This window comes from Hippocampus guttulatus, chromosome 21 (genome assembly GCF_054856545.1).
Source record: "Hippocampus guttulatus isolate MCC_2025c chromosome 21, RoL_Hgut_1.0, whole genome shotgun sequence".
Classification (NCBI taxonomy): domain Eukaryota; kingdom Metazoa; phylum Chordata; class Actinopteri; order Syngnathiformes; family Syngnathidae; genus Hippocampus; species Hippocampus guttulatus.
This window is the reverse complement of record NC_141281.1, coordinates 7,716,354-7,734,120: the sequence shown is the minus strand read 5'-3', so window position 1 is coordinate 7,734,120 and position 17,767 is coordinate 7,716,354. Positions and strand designations below refer to the sequence as shown.

General features: G+C 44.5%; 4 protein-coding genes across 10 annotated transcripts in view; 1 reads left to right on the top strand and 3 right to left on the bottom strand.

Annotated features, from left to right (window-relative positions):
* Positions 1-1,218, bottom strand: part of LOC147186960 (cadherin-7-like) — a 109,560-nt gene extending 108,342 nt beyond the window's left edge. The window contains exon 1 of the mRNA XM_086102504.1: positions 1,109-1,218. The gene's annotated coding sequence lies outside the window, so the exon portion shown is untranslated. The remainder of the gene's footprint in view (positions 1-1,108) is intronic.
* A 634-nt stretch (positions 1,219-1,852) lies between these two features.
* LOC147186959 (inositol monophosphatase 1-like) lies at positions 1,853-5,839 on the bottom strand. Its single transcript, XM_086102434.1, has 9 exons — positions 5,423-5,839; positions 5,027-5,110; positions 4,722-4,861; positions 3,913-4,017; positions 2,892-2,937; positions 2,697-2,805; positions 2,508-2,616; positions 2,203-2,354; positions 1,853-2,081 (listed from the first exon to the last, which is right to left on the bottom strand). Exons 2-9 carry the CDS (start codon positions 5,087-5,089, stop codon positions 1,954-1,956), a joined length of 852 nt encoding a protein of 283 aa, XP_085958560.1. The 5' UTR covers positions 5,090-5,110; positions 5,423-5,839; the 3' UTR covers positions 1,853-1,953.
* Positions 5,840-8,146: 2,307 nt separating this feature from the next.
* Positions 8,147-16,887, bottom strand: LOC147186958 (inositol monophosphatase 1-like). 6 transcript variants are annotated; one of them, XM_086102439.1, is made up of 11 exons: positions 16,787-16,804; positions 16,590-16,712; positions 16,389-16,508; positions 16,132-16,239; positions 15,721-15,854; positions 15,345-15,449; positions 15,176-15,221; positions 14,953-15,061; positions 14,749-14,857; positions 13,952-14,103; positions 8,147-12,654 (listed from the first exon to the last, which is right to left on the bottom strand). In XM_086102439.1, the coding sequence occupies exons 4-11, from the start codon at positions 16,192-16,194 to the stop codon at positions 12,524-12,526; spliced, it is 849 nt and encodes a 282-aa protein (XP_085958565.1). In that variant the 5' UTR covers positions 16,195-16,239; positions 16,389-16,508; positions 16,590-16,712; positions 16,787-16,804; the 3' UTR covers positions 8,147-12,523. The 6 variants fall into 6 exon arrangements, with proteins under 6 accessions (XP_085958565.1, XP_085958564.1, XP_085958563.1 ...); XM_086102438.1 differs by lacking the exon at positions 16,590-16,712 and having other exon boundaries at positions 16,346-16,508; positions 16,787-16,887; XM_086102437.1 differs by lacking the exon at positions 16,590-16,712 and having other exon boundaries at positions 16,787-16,887.
* Positions 16,863-17,767, top strand: part of LOC147186957 (ADP-ribosyl cyclase/cyclic ADP-ribose hydrolase 1) — a 5,386-nt gene continuing 4,481 nt past the window's right edge. For both annotated transcript variants that reach the window (XM_086102431.1, XM_086102432.1), the window contains exon 1: positions 16,863-17,652. In XM_086102431.1, coding sequence (XP_085958557.1) covers positions 17,619-17,652 — 34 coding nt within the window. In that variant the 5' untranslated portion in view covers positions 16,863-17,618. The remainder of the gene's footprint in view (positions 17,653-17,767) is intronic.

The following is a 17,767-nucleotide window of genomic DNA, read 5'->3' as shown; positions in this document are numbered from 1 at the left end:
AAAATGGAAAAATCCCAGAGTTAGTTTCCACTTTGGGGGGGGGGGGGGGGGGGGGGGGTGATGTAAGATAACAAGACCGCAAGATTTGTTTCTTCTTGGACAGGATGAATGGGTCAGTCGGACCTCAAACACCCCAAAATGGAAAACAAATGTATTTTTACAAAAGCACAACAATCAAGAGTCATCATTCATTTCTAAGTCAAATTTTCATGGTTTACTGAGGTTGGCATGAAAACGAAAAACAGTTCTAAAAGCTGTTTCCAGAAGTGAAATGATTGGACCGTACCACTTCTGGTACAGGGTGGAGAGTAACATTGGACCTCAAATGTCAAAAAGTGAAGAATTTGTGGGGCATTTGTCTGTCTGTCCTCAGTTACTGCAGTTAGCAAACTACTTCCTGGTTCGCAGGGGGGTGGCTTCAGACAACGCAACTGTACTGTTTTCCAGCCTGGGTGGGAAAAAAAGTTCCATTGGGCCCCAAACACCAAAAATTAATCGACAGGGTTGTACCATTTTTCACCTAGGAGCTGGTGGAACAGTACCATTGGGCATCAGCTATGATGCTAACATGCTAAGAACATGGCTGCCTTGTAAAAGCACATTTGAAATATATTTTCTCCCCTGGGCCAGAGGTTAGCAAACATTTTGACAGCCAACCTCGGCAGGTTTTCTTTCTCACGCTGTCGTGAGCCTCGTTTATTCAAAGCATATCAAGGTGTTACATAAATACTGGAGAAAAAGGCCAACTCATTGCACTCAGGCGGCGTTGACAGGCCGCGTCAATATTTTCTTCTCATCGCTGATTCAAAATGCATATTCATGCATATGTCAAGTTTGACTGAAAAAAAACTGGAAGGTGAAATTCAACAAAAAGGTGTCGTGCAGATAGAGAGGAAGTAAATGGCTGCAGATGGGGGAGGTCAACAATCTGGTGCCCTCATCGCTTCCAATTAATTCTTCATCGCTGTTTTGTATGCACACTGACCACGTTCCCTTTCACAATCGGTGGCCTCGCGCAGACAGCAAGTGCAACACGGGCAAAACGCTTATTATGATTATGCTCCAGTACGAAATGCTGAAGTCGTGCGTGCGTGTGTGCCGCTCTGACCTTTTGGTGGGCCTTTACCACACAAGCACCTTCCTCCTCCTGCAGGCAAAGTCAAAGCACATTTGAAATGTTTGCTTCTTGTGTGCCGAGGTCTACAGCCATGGGCTCACTACTCAGACACGAAAATTCAAATGGCGTTTGCACAGGCAGCAGACATGCGCCGCTGTCATTTGTTACAATTGGAACGTTTTTAGCCAATCGGAAGGCAGGTTAACTGAAGGGAGGCGCTCTTTACCCTGATTTTCTATGTCTCCTTCTCAGTGACCAAAAGGCAGCAAATGTATGAAAAAAAAACCCTAAAAACATCGAAGAAAAGCTCGCAGGAATGAGCAAGCATATTCCTTGGATGAGGAGGTAACAAGCACAATGGTGATGGTCCCTGAATCATTAATTGGGACTTCTGATGAGCCTGAAATGACCGCGACTCCTCATTGCTGGTTCATTACTGACCTCTGGTGGTCAACTACAACTTCACCCTGTAATTAAGATATTGTTTTTCCTCAAAATATTCCAACTTTGGTAAGATTATGATTTTTCTGCTCAAACTGTAATGATGTACACTTAAGTTGATTTTCATCGCTCTTTTTTTGCTGTGCTATTTTGATTTGTTTGGTTCTGATTTATTCTTGCCTGTACTGTGAGTTGATTAGTATACATGTAAAAAAAAAAAAAAGTTGACATTGCTCAAGGCGTAAAAAATGTCCTTTTTTTTTTTGTGTGAATGAACAAAAAGCCACTAGTGGGTGCAGTTGCATAGTCGTTTTATTGTGGAAAATACAGAAGACAATTCAGATGGTCTTGTGTTTGTGTGCGCATGTAGAAAAACAAGGTGTGCGAGGATCCTCTCACTTCTTGCTGACGTTGGTGTCGTCCCTCTCCACGGGGAATATTTCAATTTCACGAATGATCCGTTCAGCGATAACGTTGTTGTTTGCCGACACCATCCTCCGAGACATCAAGTCGAACGGCCCCCCTAAATTTTGCCCAGCACAAAGCATCTCTATTTATTTAGTTAACTTTTTTTTTTTTTTTAAAAGAACACCTTCGTGGATCAGCAAAAAGCACCCCCGCCATCCCGCCGTCAGTGTACGCACCGTCCACATCCAGCAGTATTCCGCCAGCTTCAGTCACGATCACCGCCCCCGCCGCGATGTCCCAGCAGTGGATCCCGATCTCGAAGAAAGCCTCCACCGCCCCGCACGCCACCAGGCACATGTTGGTGGCGGCTGTGCCCGAGCCGCGTAGTCTGCGGGCAAAGGGTCGACATTACGCCAAATGGACAATGTGTTAACTTTCAATGTTGAGTCACTTTCCATTGCACAAATTGGTTTTGTCATTGGTGGAACTTTTCAATTTGAAAGCAGAGTAGGGACGGGACGTGTAGCGAGCGCGTACTCACCCGTGCACGGGGATGCGCAGGATCTTTTGCATGGTGGAGAAGATCTTGGTGACCTTTTCGGGGTTCCTGTCGGTGCCGTGCTCCGAGATGATGATGGATTTGTGGATGTCTGGTGAGACAGCGGGCGAGACGGCTTAAAACGAGCGGGACGGAGCGGGGAGGGGAACCCCCCTCGCATCCTCACGTTACCTTTCACGTCCGACACTTGAATGAGCTCGTCGTTGCAGAAAGCTCCTTTGCCTCTCCTGGCTTTATACATCTTGTCCTCCAAGCAGCTGTACACCACGCCAAACTCCAACTGCAACATTGTCGGGACAATAAATAAATAAAGGAAATACTTGAACGCGACCAATGCGTGGGGGATCATTTTAGATGCTGACTCACCTCCTTTTTGACTGCAAAGGCGATCGATACGGCCACAAATGGGAACCTGCAAACATTGCCCACAAATGTTGCCAACTTGCACTGACACGGTTGACCAAGAAGATCATCAAGCATCATCGTGTCATAATAATCTCAAAATAAAAAGTCATCTCCGGTGCGTTCATTTGTTCAAAGCACCATGTCAGCAACTTGAAAACTTGTTTGCAGAGTTTGGTCACATGACGTTCACCACGCAGGGGCCAGAGTAGGTGACGTTAATTTTGCTCAACAGCAGAGGGCGATGTTACACAACACGGGGGGCCTCAGATGGATGAAAATTGAATCATTGCATCCGTTTTTATTCCACCAGATCAGAATTGTTTTTTTTAAAAATCGGGTTTATTCTGCTTTAATGACTTACTAAAATCAATAAATAAAAATTAAACAATGTAAAAAAAATGCACAGTTAAAAAAGACATTGACACAAACATTTGCTGTTTTTATTTCATGAAACAACTACTGAATTAATTATTACTTTTAAGATCAGGAATGTCTGACACCTCTTTTTTGACAGCAATGCCTGTATTGGTAGTCACTCTTGAGGATTCACCAATACCTACACCACTCGTACTTTGGAGACATTCAATTTCCATCCGCACAAAGACGTTTTTGTGTCTTTCTGATGCACCGTTCATTTGCCCATGTGTCAAATCGCCAAATTGCCGTGCCAATTCCTGGCAAGGAGGATTACTGCCTTCAAAAGAGCCCGATACCTTCCCGCATTTTAATCTCGAAAATTGGAAACCTGATTTGAGGAAGTTTGAGGAATACCGCGCAAAGCCGAAAAGGGTCTTTTGGGGTAAAAATGTCTGCTGACAGTTTTCCAGGTTTTGGGCTTGGGCGGGGAAAAAAAGTGTCGTAACCCTCCAATAACAGTAACTATGATCCTCCGAAGGCCAGACCAGTTAGTTAAGTCCGGCATCCAGTGCAAATGTATTGGCGCCAGACTTTGGAGGCTGAAAGCAGAGAGACCAGGTCTTACCCATGGACAAAGTTGGTGGTTCCATCCACCGGGTCGATGATCCACGTGGGTTTGTCAGTCAAGATGCACGGTTTGCCGTTTGCCACCGACTCCTCGCCGATGAAGCTGCGGCGCAAACACACAAGACAGGCCTCAGTCAGTCGCCGCGCAGACAGAGCAACTTGTAGCCGAGTCGGAACGCAGTAGAAGAGTCGCGGGAGCTCAGTGCCGGCAGAGATGCAGCACTTGGACCGTACTTAGAATCGTTTTGCTACTACCTGAATCCTGTCGTAGCGTTTGTAGTAGGGACGTTCCATATCACTTTTTGATTTCAGACCGATGACAGCACGAGTGTTCACTCTTTGAGTATTTGCGATACCTTGAGTACTTTTGATATATCATATTTCATTGAGCACAATGACAAAAAAAAATGTCAACAAAGACTTTTCATTCTGATGCAGCACTTTGCATGCGGCTGTGGTTGAGGGGAGGTGTGGTGTGTCAAACTACTGCACTATTGCGCCAACTACTGCCGAGGATAAATTTTTTTAAATTTCTTTTGCATTCAGTATCGGCGGCTGATTTCAGCAGCTTACCGCGAATATGCGATACCGTCAAATAAGGCCGATATCGGCCTAATACTGACACCTGTTATTGGCACTCGTCCCTCCCTATTTGTAGAGGAGCCGTAAAGAAGTTGTAGCAGGAGTGACGGCTGTAGCGTACAATACAATACAATACATGCTGATTTATATAGCGCTTTCAAAACAGCGGCAGTAGGCCAACTGTAGCACAATTATCGGCCAATCGGAGCTGGGAAGACGGGTCACCTGTAGGTGTTGTCTCCAAACTCTTGTTTGAGTGAATTGATGATGATTTTCTCCACCCTCTCATCTGTCTTGGTGACCAGGTCCACGGTGGAGCTCTTTGTCGACACCTTGATTTCGCTCTCGCCGGCTTTCCGAATTTCCTGCGTGCACACACAGAAGAACATTGGCTTGGGCAACTGCGCGTGATGACATCACACCAGCTACCATGTCAACTCCTCCTGTCGCAATACCCCACCCACCCATCCGCATAGCCCCCCCCCCCCCCTCCCATGCCCCAGAGTTCTTTTTCACAGGTGCAAGCATACCTCACCAGCTTTCCTCGCCACTTTGACGGCAAAATCGTACGCCCTCTGCCACGGATCCTCCATCGCCTGGTGCGTTGGCTTTACCTGCACATGCACACACGCACATGCACAAAGCAACTTTTTTTTTTTGTGGGGGTGTGCAAAAGCAACCGCGAGGCACGGAAGCAAAAGCAGCAGCACAAGATTCGGGGAAGGCCCAGCGGGCGGGGGTTTTCGCTGTCTTTGGGCCAGCCCGAGCCGAGTGTCACAAAAGAATGACTTATGTAACTAACATCCTGAAGCAAACCGCCTTCCTTTTGGAGCGGCCGAGCAAATAAACGACAGGGTAAGAGTCTGCAATAGGTATGTACTATTGACTCTGATGCCAGGCAATAGATAAAACAAGCAGCACCTTACCTTGATGAGATGGGATGAGAGAGCGGGGGCGAGACGTTGCCGACTTGTGGTGCAGCGTCTTATGCAAAAGCAATGTTAAAATGCCTAATAGGAGGGTGGGTTGTTCTGTAGCACTGTCAAAGTAGGAAAAGTACTAGCACCGCCTCACTCACTCGCAAAAGGAGAAAAAAAAAACACGCTCTTCAGGACAACATGCTCGAACACGATGCCATATTTAAATGGAACCCAGTGGAAAATTTCCACTGAATCATCGGGCCAAGTGCGCACATTTTGGCAGGTTTGGGACACAATCTGCACGTGGCTATTCAAATTAAATGAAAAGCAGATGAATTGGGAGGAAAATAAACCTGGTGGAGCCTTTCAATGTTTTCTTTACATTGCAACTAGTCTATCGGCGTGATTCAAGGGTGTTTCCTTCTTCACAGAGCCAGCTCAAAATGTGAAAATCTCGCACACCACGCCTTCAAATAACTCGAGTCTTTTTGCCAGGTGACCCGACAGGCGCAAATGTTGCGGGCCGTCTAGTCAGGGGGCCGGGAGACTCAATTTACGGAAAACGCCAATGAAGTACTAAGTCGCATCAGATCGGAAGTGTGCAGGCTTCTGCTCATGTGGCTGCAAGTCAAAATGTGCAGATTTGATCCCACCAATGAATATGCCGGCTTGGATCGCATCACGTTACACCCGACAAAAGAATGTTGCGGTTATCAAGTGTGATTCAACCCGTCAAAACAAGCACTATTAACACATACTGTATGTATACATATCAAGAGAGACAGAGACAAAGACAGACAGACAGACGTAGAGAGAAGTGTGTGTGTGTGTATGTGCATATTTTCAATAAATACATGGAATTCTTGTCTAGATGAGCCCTACACTTTTAAAAGGGAGAGTATATTGATTTGTCTTTAAAAGAAAAAAAGCCCAAAAACCTAATAATACACCTCACAATATTTACGTACACGTATCATTTGTTTGTATGTTTGTCGCTGAACAAACTACTGCAGATGTTCATTGAACTTTTCTTGTTAATCTATCTATGACAAATACCGTACTTGAAGCATTTGGCTAGGTTAGCATGTCCAATTTTAATTTTGAAAGCTCAGCAAACTATGTTAAAGGTTAGGGGAGTTTAGTCAGCATCTACTGTTAGAATAGTTTGGCCGATTGCCAATCGTCCGGTTCCACATGGCCCAGTCTCGGAACATCTATCTTTCATGATTGCACGAATGAGCAATCGGGGAAGGATTTCAGGAAAGTTCCACCGAGGTAATAGGAGGGACAAAACAAATACATCGGTCATGTTGTCCCACCATGAATAATTGATCGGAAATGACAGATGATTTGGACGCCGGCCCCCCCGGGATTCACAGCTGTAATTGAGGTCTCGATGTCGGTTAAGGTCGGCTGTTGAGAGATGAGCGGGCCTCGGACCGTTTTTCTCCCGTATCGAGTGACAAATTTGATGTATTATTTAACAGCAGGAGGCGGTTTGATGTGATGGCATCCACGCGGGGTTGAGCTAACATGCTCCTTTCCCTTTCAAGAATGGTCCAATGTAGTTTCCTTACCTGTTAAGTGTCTAACGAAGCGGATTCAAGAGGGATAAATGGGGATAAAATGCATCATTTTCATATCGTTCACCATTTTCAACTAACAAGGTTCATGGTAGGGTAGCTTTGAATTTTTTGACAAGGCTGCGCTAACAGATGCACATCTGTGGAGTATTAGCAATGTTTAGCATGTGAAATTGTGAACATTAGCTTAGTCTATGAAGCAAATTTAGTGTGTTTTGTTGATAATGGTAGCTTTACATAACTATGTCAAGAAGCATCCAAGTCATTTTTGGGTGCGAAAACTATCTTGATTGTGTCGCGCAATCAGCTATTACGTATGTTTCGAGAACCTTATTTTTAATCTATCGAAGCAAACCAGTTTAACTGTTGGGCTCGCTCTTTTGTGATGACATTTAGGCCAACCGGCAACTTTTACACACATTTAGTCAAGATTTTTTGTTGCGCCATCTTTGAAAATAATTTCTTACTGTTAGCCATGTTTAGTGAACAATTTAGCAAATTGAGCGATCTTCACGACGGCGAAGCCAACTCTCAACTACTGTGGATGATTCATGAAAACTTTGTTTTGATTATTTTGAATTTGAAAGCTGAACCAACTATATTAGCTATTAGGCGAATTTAGTATGAACACATCTTAATAAAAGATATCTTATCTTATCTTATCTTGCTACGATAGCTTGGCAAAATAGTGCTACGAATGTTTGTTGAACATTTTTTGTTGTGACAGCTTTGCGCTAAAACATTTTTTGGAAGATCTCTTTGCAAACCATATAAACTACTGGCACAAGGGTTAGGTTACTACTTTAGTGAGAAAAAAATGTGACGGCTGATTAGCAAACAGTGTTAATAGTTCTGGATGTTGAGACCTTTTTTTTTTGTTACGATAGTTTCGCAATCTATGTTGACTGCAAGGATAGCTCCTCATGTGTGTCAAGTCCTAATTACAATAACTTCATACATGCTAAGTGGCTAGTCTTGCACAATGAGGTTAAACCATAGCGCAGTTTAGCTAATTGCTGTCACTGATCCTGAATAAATGGTTGGGTGGTGTCAGCAAGGACGTCCGGTGTGCATACTGTGGCCAACAAATAACTCGCTCTGCCAACCCCCTGATAGGAGGAGCCCAAAGTCACAAACAAACAGCCCATTGTTTACCCAATTTAATTCACAATCAGCATAGCGTGGTTAAACTTCATTGTGTAAGAGAAAAAAAACTAGAATGGGGAGAGAGAGGGGGAAAAAAAGGCATTCCATTGGGCTCTGGAACATAACCAGCGGTTTTACAAGGCAGTGGGGAACACTGACGAGAGGCTACAATTTGAAACAATAGAACAAGGTTGGCTCACTCACTAAAGAACATGATTGATCTTACAACAGCCATTTTGCGTGAAGCTTGACAATGGTCCCTGCAGGAAGCAGCAAACTTTGCTTTCGCAGAATATTTCTTCATATACATCGCCATTCACTTGAAAAGGGCGTGTGAAATTAGAGGGGGGTGGGGGAAGCATCAAGGCTTTCTGTCAGTGAAATCGCCCACGGGAGATGTAAAATTCCAAAAGGGTCAAACACTGACGGGCGGAAGGAAGCATTCGATCGATTTGGCAAAGACGGCCTACTACTTCGTCACGGAGGTTTTTGGGGACGAAAGAAAAAAAAAAGTCAAGCAATTTGCAGTTTCGCCAACCAAAGGTCCAGTCGTAGCCCCCTTTCAAACTGCCGTCTTTTTCCTGTGTCACTGTTTGAGCACGCGGGAGTCCTGCATTACATTACACATTAAAACCCCTCAAGGGAAATTCAACTGACCAGTCTGCAGTACATTTCAGTTGTTGCACACCACACGGATAAACCCGATCACGCACAGCTTAGCATGGAGAGCCAAATGTGTGTTCAACGTCAGGATAGCGGAGCATTTTAAGTCAACTGCATTCAAAATGGGTTTTGTTTGATTGTCGTTTGATTATCTGATCCACGCTTAGCAAACAGCTGCATTTTTAACACTAACTTTGAGGCTTTTTTTTTACCTCAGCAAATTTTGCCACAATATGTGTGAAAACTATTTGAAACATTTGCCTCGTCACTACAGCTTGGCTGGCTATAATCAAGCTGAATGTCAACAGGCATTTTTGGGGTGCCAAGCAGTCAATAAAGCTCTTACTATTTTACCACGTGCGGGGGACGTTTGAGAATTTGGCGTTCCAGCTGGAAGCGCAACAATGGCGCGCGCTTCCTGACAGGCACCACAGACCCACAGGAACAGGCAATAAAAAGTTGCTTTTAAATCGGCAGCACTCGATGACCGCCTTTTAAAATCGCACATGCTAGGCAATAACAGTTACGCAAGTGGCTGTGGCAAACCGTGATGAGCATTAAGAGAGTGCTGATGGTGCTTGTTTGATGGCGAAGATACTTTTATCTTTTATCTAATTAACTGTGAGGCTAGTTTAGAAACATTTTTTTAGGGATATTTTAGCGAGATATTCGGGTCATTGATTAATCGTTTGATTAATCAATGACCCAAATAGTTGCCGATTAATTTGAAAATCCATTAATTGTCGATTAAACAAATAATTGTTGCACGTCTGCTGACATGAGTGGTAAAGTGCCAGAGACTCGGGACAAGTTCCCCCCCCCCCCCCAAGCAAAACATGTGACATGAAGGCTTGCATATTTGGAGCCGCTCACGAGAGAAGCTACGAGAATGAGCAGACACACCCTGCTCATCACACGCATGCGCATATATTGTTTCACGAGCATTCACGCTTTGCGTGAGAGGATCTTGTTGACGACAGACCATCGTGTGGGATTCGATGGCATGACCGGTTGCTTTGTCACCGGGTAAGCCTTGACAAAAAAAATAAAATCTAAGTTTTTGCTCATTAGCTTCAGAATGCTAAACGGGAAGCAATTCATCCGGCTCGTAAATTACCATTGTAATAAATTCAATGAGAAGCAAAAACATAACAAAAGGAGGTGCTAGAACGCTGGCCAAATGGCCAGCGGAAGAAACGGCAAATCGCATGAAAAATTGAAGAACGAGTCGCTGCGCAGGACATCAAATCTGTGAACATCTTGAGCAGTGTGCGCTTTGCTTTTTTCCAGGACGCTGACCAAAGATGTTCACATGCCCACGAACCAGCCAACCCGCCTCTGGCTCCTGATACCTCTTAAAGGCACACATCCAACACACGAATACGCGGTGAGCACGAATAATATAATATAAATATAATATAAAAAAATAAATATAATATAAAAGCACGAATAATATAATATGCAAGTTGTGACAGTGCAATGCTCCGACTTTGATAAGGCCGCGTGTGCCTTTTCAGTATTCGTTCAGTTTTGATGGAATATCATGAAAGACGGCAATTGTGATCACGGAGAGACTTCAAATCGTAAATCACATGGCATGTAAAAAAATATATATACAGTACCTGTATATACAATATATATCAGGCAAAAATTCAGAAAAATTAAGTAATGTTAGCAGTAAAGAAATATCCGTCTGTCATTTTTGGATTCAGCAGCCCAAAATGACCCAGGAAGCATTCAATCTCTTCGGCACTCAAAAAACAAACAAACATTTGTGTTAGCCAGCGTTATCGGCGACGGCAAATGTGATAAGGCTTTTAAAATACCACCTTGCATGAATGACCGAAAGAAAGGATGGAAATGACGGACGGGCGGGGCGTCCGTCACACGCGTCACGAGGAGCCTGCCAACAGTGTGACGTTTGCGTCATCTGCCGCCCTTCATAGCAGGCAGCTGACTAACTCATGACTAACGCCAGCTGAATTGCACCATATGGACAAAAACTATTCACTCACACCGCCTCGATCAGTGCAAAGGGACGCTCGATGGAAAAAGGACTTTTGTCGGCTCTCGGGAGCGCCCGCCCGCCCATCAATTGTGCATTTGAAGAACAAAGAGAATCTTTGATCTATTTCTGAAAAGGAATCTGTGACAGATATGAGGAATTATGCTGTATTGTGATGTCACGATTCCACAGCTTGGTAATGAAATGATTCCTCCCTCCCTGTTTGAAAATCTTCACGGTTGCTCACTTTAGGGGCACAGGAGGAGATGGTTAATTGCGAACCACCCCGGTTGTCCAACCGTCATTTGCATTTGCAGTTTACCAGAACAACACACAAAAGCGGAGCAATTTCCCCCAAAGGGAATTTCAAGTGTTCTGCAATTTGATTTCCTTTGTGTGTTTTGACAGAAGACTGTTGAAGACCTTCGATTAGGACATCTGGGAACTGTTTGAAATTGTGACCAAAAAAAAAAATTGCTTAATACACTGCCTTTAAGCAATACAGATTTGGCCCAGACATCTTAAAAGTCACTACTTCCTCTTTGGGATCAACTCATACTGGAAGTGAAGAATATTTTTGTCCATGGAGAAAAATGTCAGAATTTATTCATGGTAAAAGCAAGTCATCATCCGAAATTTGGGATGCACAGGGCGGCCTGCCCTGGAAGGACGCCGAAGGCCTGCTACAAGCAGATGAAGTTTTGAAATCTTCAAAGACTCTTATCAAATCAACTAATCAAGCATTGAACAGATTTGGTTCTATTGTGTGCTCCGGTGACCTCAACATGGAAAAACACACACGAAAAGATTTCGCTCCACCATCCAACCAGAAACAGCAACAAACGGGAAAACTGAGGCATCAAACAAGAGGAGGAAATGAGGGTGTTAAGGCCCCCCAACCCGGAAAAAAAAAAACGTGGCACATTATCAAGTGAAGATAATGGGCAATGTCATGAAGGGACGTTTGTTTTTATTTACCGCCGCTCCCTTGTTCCTCAGTCAGGTGGAAGTCTAGATTGGCTACATTCCGTCTCACTGAGTCGGCGAGAAGTCGGCTTTCCTCACACACAGGAAGCGCTCTGTTTCAATTATTTAGTGGAATTATCGATTGGATAATCAATTCCAACGGCCCTCATTTCCTTCACTTTTCCATCATCCCCATTACTTCGGGATAGATCAATTATTGGCCTGGGACGATAACGGGGATTTTCTCACATAATGGCATCAGGCTTTTTTTTTTTTTTTTCAAATCCGATGGCCCATAAGAAATCCATTTCAATCTATTTTTATTTCAATGCAACCACGTGCCTGCTGTCATGATTCTCTCTGCAGCATTGTCCCGCCCACAGCACCATCTCATCTGATTGGTTACACACAGCGCCACGGCAGGGCTAACAGCCAATCAGCAGTGAAAGCTCAGCACCCAAAGTGGCCTCACATACACACAGAGCAGAGGTAGGAAAAAAAAGTTTGTCCAAGTGCAGAAGTGAGAATTTTAAACCAACAATAAAACGTTGCAACACATGTTGCAAATCTGAAAACCTGTTCAACATATTCTTGACTTGAATTTGCATTTAAATTTAAAGTTCTGATTCAAAATTCTGATGCAAATATTATGACTCGTCAGCAGGAGGCGCCGCGTTTCACCTCTCAAGACAAACTCTCAGCTTGTTTAGGTGCCACTAAGCTCGCTCTCTCATTTATTGTTTTTTAGTTTTTTTCTGAGCCCTGCGCGTCGTCCCTACCAACGTGGAAATCTGCGATGTGGCTGGCAAGGCGCTCGGCCACCGCTGCACTGCTGGCCGCGATCAGCCGGCGGGACATCAGATCAAAGGGCCCACCTGGGCGACACAAGACGAGAGGAAGCACAGTGTCAGCCGTTTGTTTTGACGCTTCATCTCCTCCCACGTTTGGCCTCCGTGCGGTCGAGTGGCACGCGCAGACGCCTCTTTGAAGTTCATTAACAATGCCTGACTTCAAATTTGAACAAGACTGGCTCGATGGGTTGCAAGACATGTCGGTGACGGCGCCCTTGAAGCAAGCTATGTTCAGTGAGGGCATACTGAAGGTTGGGAAGAAAAGAAAAAAAAAAGAGAGATAGCATTGTCGTCTTCCTAATGGCAGCCACAGCTCATTAGATCCTGCGGGTGTGCCTAATTTTGTGGCTGGGATTATTCAAGACACTTGAAAAATAACTTTTGACCCTTGTTCCCATGAAAGACAAATGATATGATTCATGTGGAAAAAAACAGAACATTACATTTGGAAAACTACTTGGAATAAGGGTCATACTGAAAAGGGGTGGGGGGAACAAGTGTATATACTGTATATTTTTAAGCATGTCACACAAAACATTTTTCCAGACCAATGTTCACTTTTTTTTTTTTTTTAAGAAAAGGGGGAAAAGTATTAAGTCACGTTTTTTGGAAGAAAAAACCCCATCTGTTTTCCCCAGTGGACAGAGTTAATTATTTTGAGGGGGGGAAAGAGGCTTCTTTTTGGCAGGAATTTTGTTTTTCTGAGAAATGCCCTCCCCCCCAAAAAAAAATCCTGTTAAAAAATATTTTTCCTTCAAAAGTAGGTTTTTTTTCCAGAGCATTTAAGTCATATTTTCTATTTATTGATTTTCATTTTTTTTAATATTTTAGAATCATTGCAATAAGACTAATCAGAGTGTTTTTTTCTCAACAAAATGGCATTTTCATCTATATAAAATGCCTTCAAAATGTATTCTGTATTTTCTTCAACCCAAAATATATATAATAAATAAACTGCCTTTCTAAAGGTGCAAGAGATTGCAGCGGTAGCTAAAACATCGTGAGCCAACATTTCATGTTGTCAGTGTAAAATTTGAAATATGACTACACCATGTTTAACCAACATCGACACCCGTAGTGCAAAAAGGTGCATATTTCCGCCGAATGTTGCGCAAAAGCGCAGGATGCAAATGTTACCAACTACTGAAGGCTGGATTGCTCAAACCTTTCACCACCTTCCAACTTCCTTGTTTCGAGAAATTCACTTTGCCAGCTCTTGCCCTAACTTGCACCTTGAATCAAGTGACGACACGCTCGACTCTGGATGCGACGAGCCAAAAGTATGGCGACGCCGGTGCGGTTGCTCGGTTTGGCGGCTCACCTGAAACATCCACGATGACGCCGCCAGCCTCGGTGAGCACGGCGGTGCCCCCGGCCATGTCCCAGCAGTGGATGCCCAGGTGGTAGTAAGCGTCCGCCGCGCCGCTGGCCACAAGACACATGTTGATGGCGGCGCTGCCCGGTGAGCGGATGCTGAGGGCGCAAACACATTCAAGTTACGAGGTCTGAAATGCAACTTTGCAGATCTCCGCGAAGGACAAACAAAGAATCTAATGGGGATCCGCACTTGATTGCACATCTTCAACTTCTCTCACAGAGTTGCAGGCCTTCAGTTTAGTGGCACCTTGTGCCTGCATGCAACGCACGATACATGTTTTATATTCAAATCATCCTTTGTTTTTTTTAACTGCCTTGAGGCATTGCAAAGATTGTCGAATTCTCTGAGAGTACTTGTGTTGATGATCAGTAAAGAGCACACCACTTGACTACAAATGTTCCAACCTGCCGAGGGACTTCAGACACAAGCTAGCCAATGGCTAGTTCCATGTAAATGTTCATTAATATACACTGTCCCCTTTGAAATTCAACAAATAATTGTATGGAACAATTTTGAAATTGACAATAAAGAAACAAGTGATTTGAAAAGACATATTGCTCCATCTTGTGGCTGGTTCTTAGTGATTTTTTTTTTCGCTGATTGGTCCCAAAAATCCTGAGCGTGAAAACTCTAAAAGGGATGTTCGCTTCAAGGGAGTGAAGGAAGGCAAGCAAATGTGGATCTGATTGAAAATGCCACACATTCTTCCCTTGCCTCAGCCCTCCCCAAAGTTTTATTACCCGTGAACAGGGATGGTGAGGACGCTCCTGAGGTTGGCCATCATGGTGTCCAATTGCTGCTGATCCTTTTTGAAGGCCACCTCGGTCAGCACCAGGCAGCGGCTGAGATCTGTCGAAAAGTGCACAAGAGAGCAGGGTGAGGCTGGCTGCTGAGATGGGGGCTCCACCTGCTGGCTACAAGCGCAAACGCTGGCCCTCCCTCACCTTCCTGTCCAGATACCTTGATGGGAAGGCCGTTGCAAAAGGCACCTTTGCCCTTGCGCGCCGTGTACATTTTGTCCTCAATGCAACTGTACACCACGCCGAACTCGATCTGACGACAAACAAATCACAAAGGAAAGCAACTGTTAGTGAGACGAGCCAAGCAAAGCACATGGGGGCATTCGAGAGCATCACTGACAGGACACACACAAACTCTGCGGCCTACCTCTTTCTTGACTGTGAAGCCGATTGACACAGACACAAAAGGGAACCTAAAAAACAGAAAATCACCGGCCATAAGGCCCCCGTCTCATGGACTCCCTTTGGGTTAAGATCGTCCAATTAGCCTGAAGGTAAAACTAGAGCAAGCAAAACCAGAGGGAGGGGCGGCGCACCCGTGCACAAAGTTGGTGGTGCCGTCGATTGGATCAATGATCCAAGTGGGGTCATCGGTGAGGATGCTGGGGGCGCCCGCTGCCACTGACTCCTCGGCAATGAAGCTTAAAACGGGAAGACAAACATGAACGACATCAATCAGCGACATTTTGTGAGCCATTCCTCAGTCAGGGATTTTTTTGGTACCTAGAAATAACAATGGATGGTAAAAACTATATTGTGCCAGCTTTCAAACTTAAAAACAAAACAGCTCAAGTCCATTAAGTCTCGGGAGGAGCTATCAAAAATGGATCTGGAATTTTGGTTGAGTGACCCTGGTGACAAAATGTCTCCGTCTTGTTTGCGCCCTTGTGTTGAAATATCGAAGGCGCGTACCTGTGTGTGGGAAACTTTGCCTTGATGGAAGATATGATGAGGCGCTCCACTCTCTGGTCCGTCTCGGTTACGAGGTCCACTTGCGAGCTCTTGTGCATGACGGCGATGTCGGCCTGGAGGGCCTCGCGGATCACCTGGTGAGGGACCACCACAGCAACACGCAAAGTATCGCAGAGATGTGCAGAAACGTCAAATACTTAATGTATCCATCCCATCATACAATATAATACCTCTTTATTTATGTCGCGCTTTCACAAGCTGCGGTGGTAACAAAATGCTTTACTGAATATCTAACATATATCAATAATACAATCCACAAAGTTTTGCCAGTTTGGCTGCAATTTTCAACGCAAAACAAGGTGATTTCCATGCCATTTGTATGAAGCAAATTCCCGCAATGAATAAATTCACCTTGCCAGCCTGTTTGGCCATCTCCACACAGTGTTCCATGCACTCCTGCCAAGGGTCAGTCATTGCTGGCACAGTAAATGAATGATACAAATCCAGTGACAAATCTTCCTGAAAGACAAAAATGCCAACTGTGTAAACATCGGTGTGATGAGAACAATGTAGCACAAGCAGGGCGGTTAAGAAAGCATCCGATATCAGATATGAGCTGGCAAACCTGTTGGGTTACAATTTTACAAGATGCCTGTGGGGATGCGTACAATCAATTGTTGACCATGTCAAATGAGAGCAGGGAGGAGACGTCGGCGAAACGCATGTTGGAGTGTTGAGAAGGCCGTCTTTCATGAGCTTCACGACACTTCATCTCGTCCCCGGTTTCTCTAGTAAAAAGACGTCGTTCAAAGTTCGAATGTGAACGTTTAATGTGAGATTTTTTAAAAAAAGTCGTTTGGCTAGGACACCTTGGCAACTTCCGCGTTTAGCTCCAAATGGCCAGCTTGCATCAAATGTTCATACAACACTTGCATTGGCTAGAAAACTGTCAACTGGACGGTTCGTAACGTGGGCATGAATCATTACTACAGCTAGCAGACAGATAAATTGTTAAAACGGGGTCGAAATAGACACTTGAATACTTCAAAAGAGGCGGAATAATTACAGTTGGTGAATGAATGTCCACACGAAGCGTTTCTACAAGTCAGTCAGCGAAGCTAGGCTTGTTCGGTGTTTATCACGTGGTTGCCTTTCTGCGAATTCATTGGATAGAGGCACACTGAGTACAGGGATGAATGTTTTATCATTCGTTGCTTTTTCTGGCCGCAAGGTGGCAGCAACAGCTGGCTGTGACCATGTTTAATTATATTTGTGCAATACAATTGAGAAGAGAAAACGCTGTACAGGTACTGTATTTCAGAAAGTTCTCCATTTGGATTTATACACTTTATGTAAAGCATTGGTAATGCACCTTACGTGGATTGCTCAAAATAACTTTATTTTCTCTCTTTTGAATGTTCTGCATTATACAGTAGGAAAGGTCACCTTGCATAGTGACAGCAATTAAATATTCCTTCTCTTGCTCGTCCTGTTGACATATCTCCTCTCAAACAAACAGCCCAGTCGTTGTGTTTGGAAATTGGTCATGCCCCCATAATGGGAGTCACGCGGACGCCCAAAGAGCGGCGCCTTGGAGGAAAAAATTGTGCTGTTTACCAACGCGCGTCTCCTTGCCGTTCTGGGAAGTGTCTGCAATGGACGACCCTCTTTGGGACTGTGCACGCCTTTGAGCATCACCCAGAAACGGCAGGATAATGGGGAGCATGTGCTTTTCTTCAGCGAATTCGCCTGCACCGAAAGTCTCAGGCAGTCTCAGCTGTTCTCGTGTCTTGACTTGTTGTGTGCTAGCTTCTTTCGGGAACGGATCATCTTTGATGGTTGGTGGTTAGAAAACGCCGTCTGAAGCGATCCCTCGCCGGGCAAAGCAGAGGGTTACCATGGCGACCAACTTCAGAACCAGCGTGGCACCGTGTAAGTTCTTCTGATGTGTTTTTTAATATGTAATTTCGACATTCAAACAAGTGGTATTTTAACAGTTTTTCTGCGGAATATTATGCTAAATGTCACATTTGTCACCATGAATGAG

Coding starts and splice junctions, on each gene's coding strand:
- LOC147186959 (XM_086102434.1), bottom strand. CDS start 5,089: ATGGAGGATCCGTGGCAGAGGGCGTACGATTTTGCCGTCAAAGTGGCG. Junction 4,862..5,026: donor TGGCGAGGAAAGCTGGTGAG/GTATGCTTGCAC, acceptor GTGTGCACGCAG/GAAATTCGGAAAGCCGGCGA. Junction 2,355..2,507: donor CTGCGCATCCCCGTGCACGG/GTGAGTACGCGC, acceptor CTTTGCCCGCAG/ACTACGCGGCTCGGGCACAG.
- LOC147186958 (XM_086102438.1), bottom strand. CDS start 16,194: ATGACTGACCCTTGGCAGGAGTGCATGGAACACTGTGTGGAGATGGCC. Junction 15,450..15,720: donor GCAAAGTTTCCCACACACAG/GTACGCGCCTTC, acceptor TCCCGTTTTAAG/CTTCATTGCCGAGGAGTCAG. Junction 12,655..13,951: donor CGTCATCGTGGATGTTTCAG/GTGAGCCGCCAA, acceptor TGTGTCGCCCAG/GTGGGCCCTTTGATCTGATG.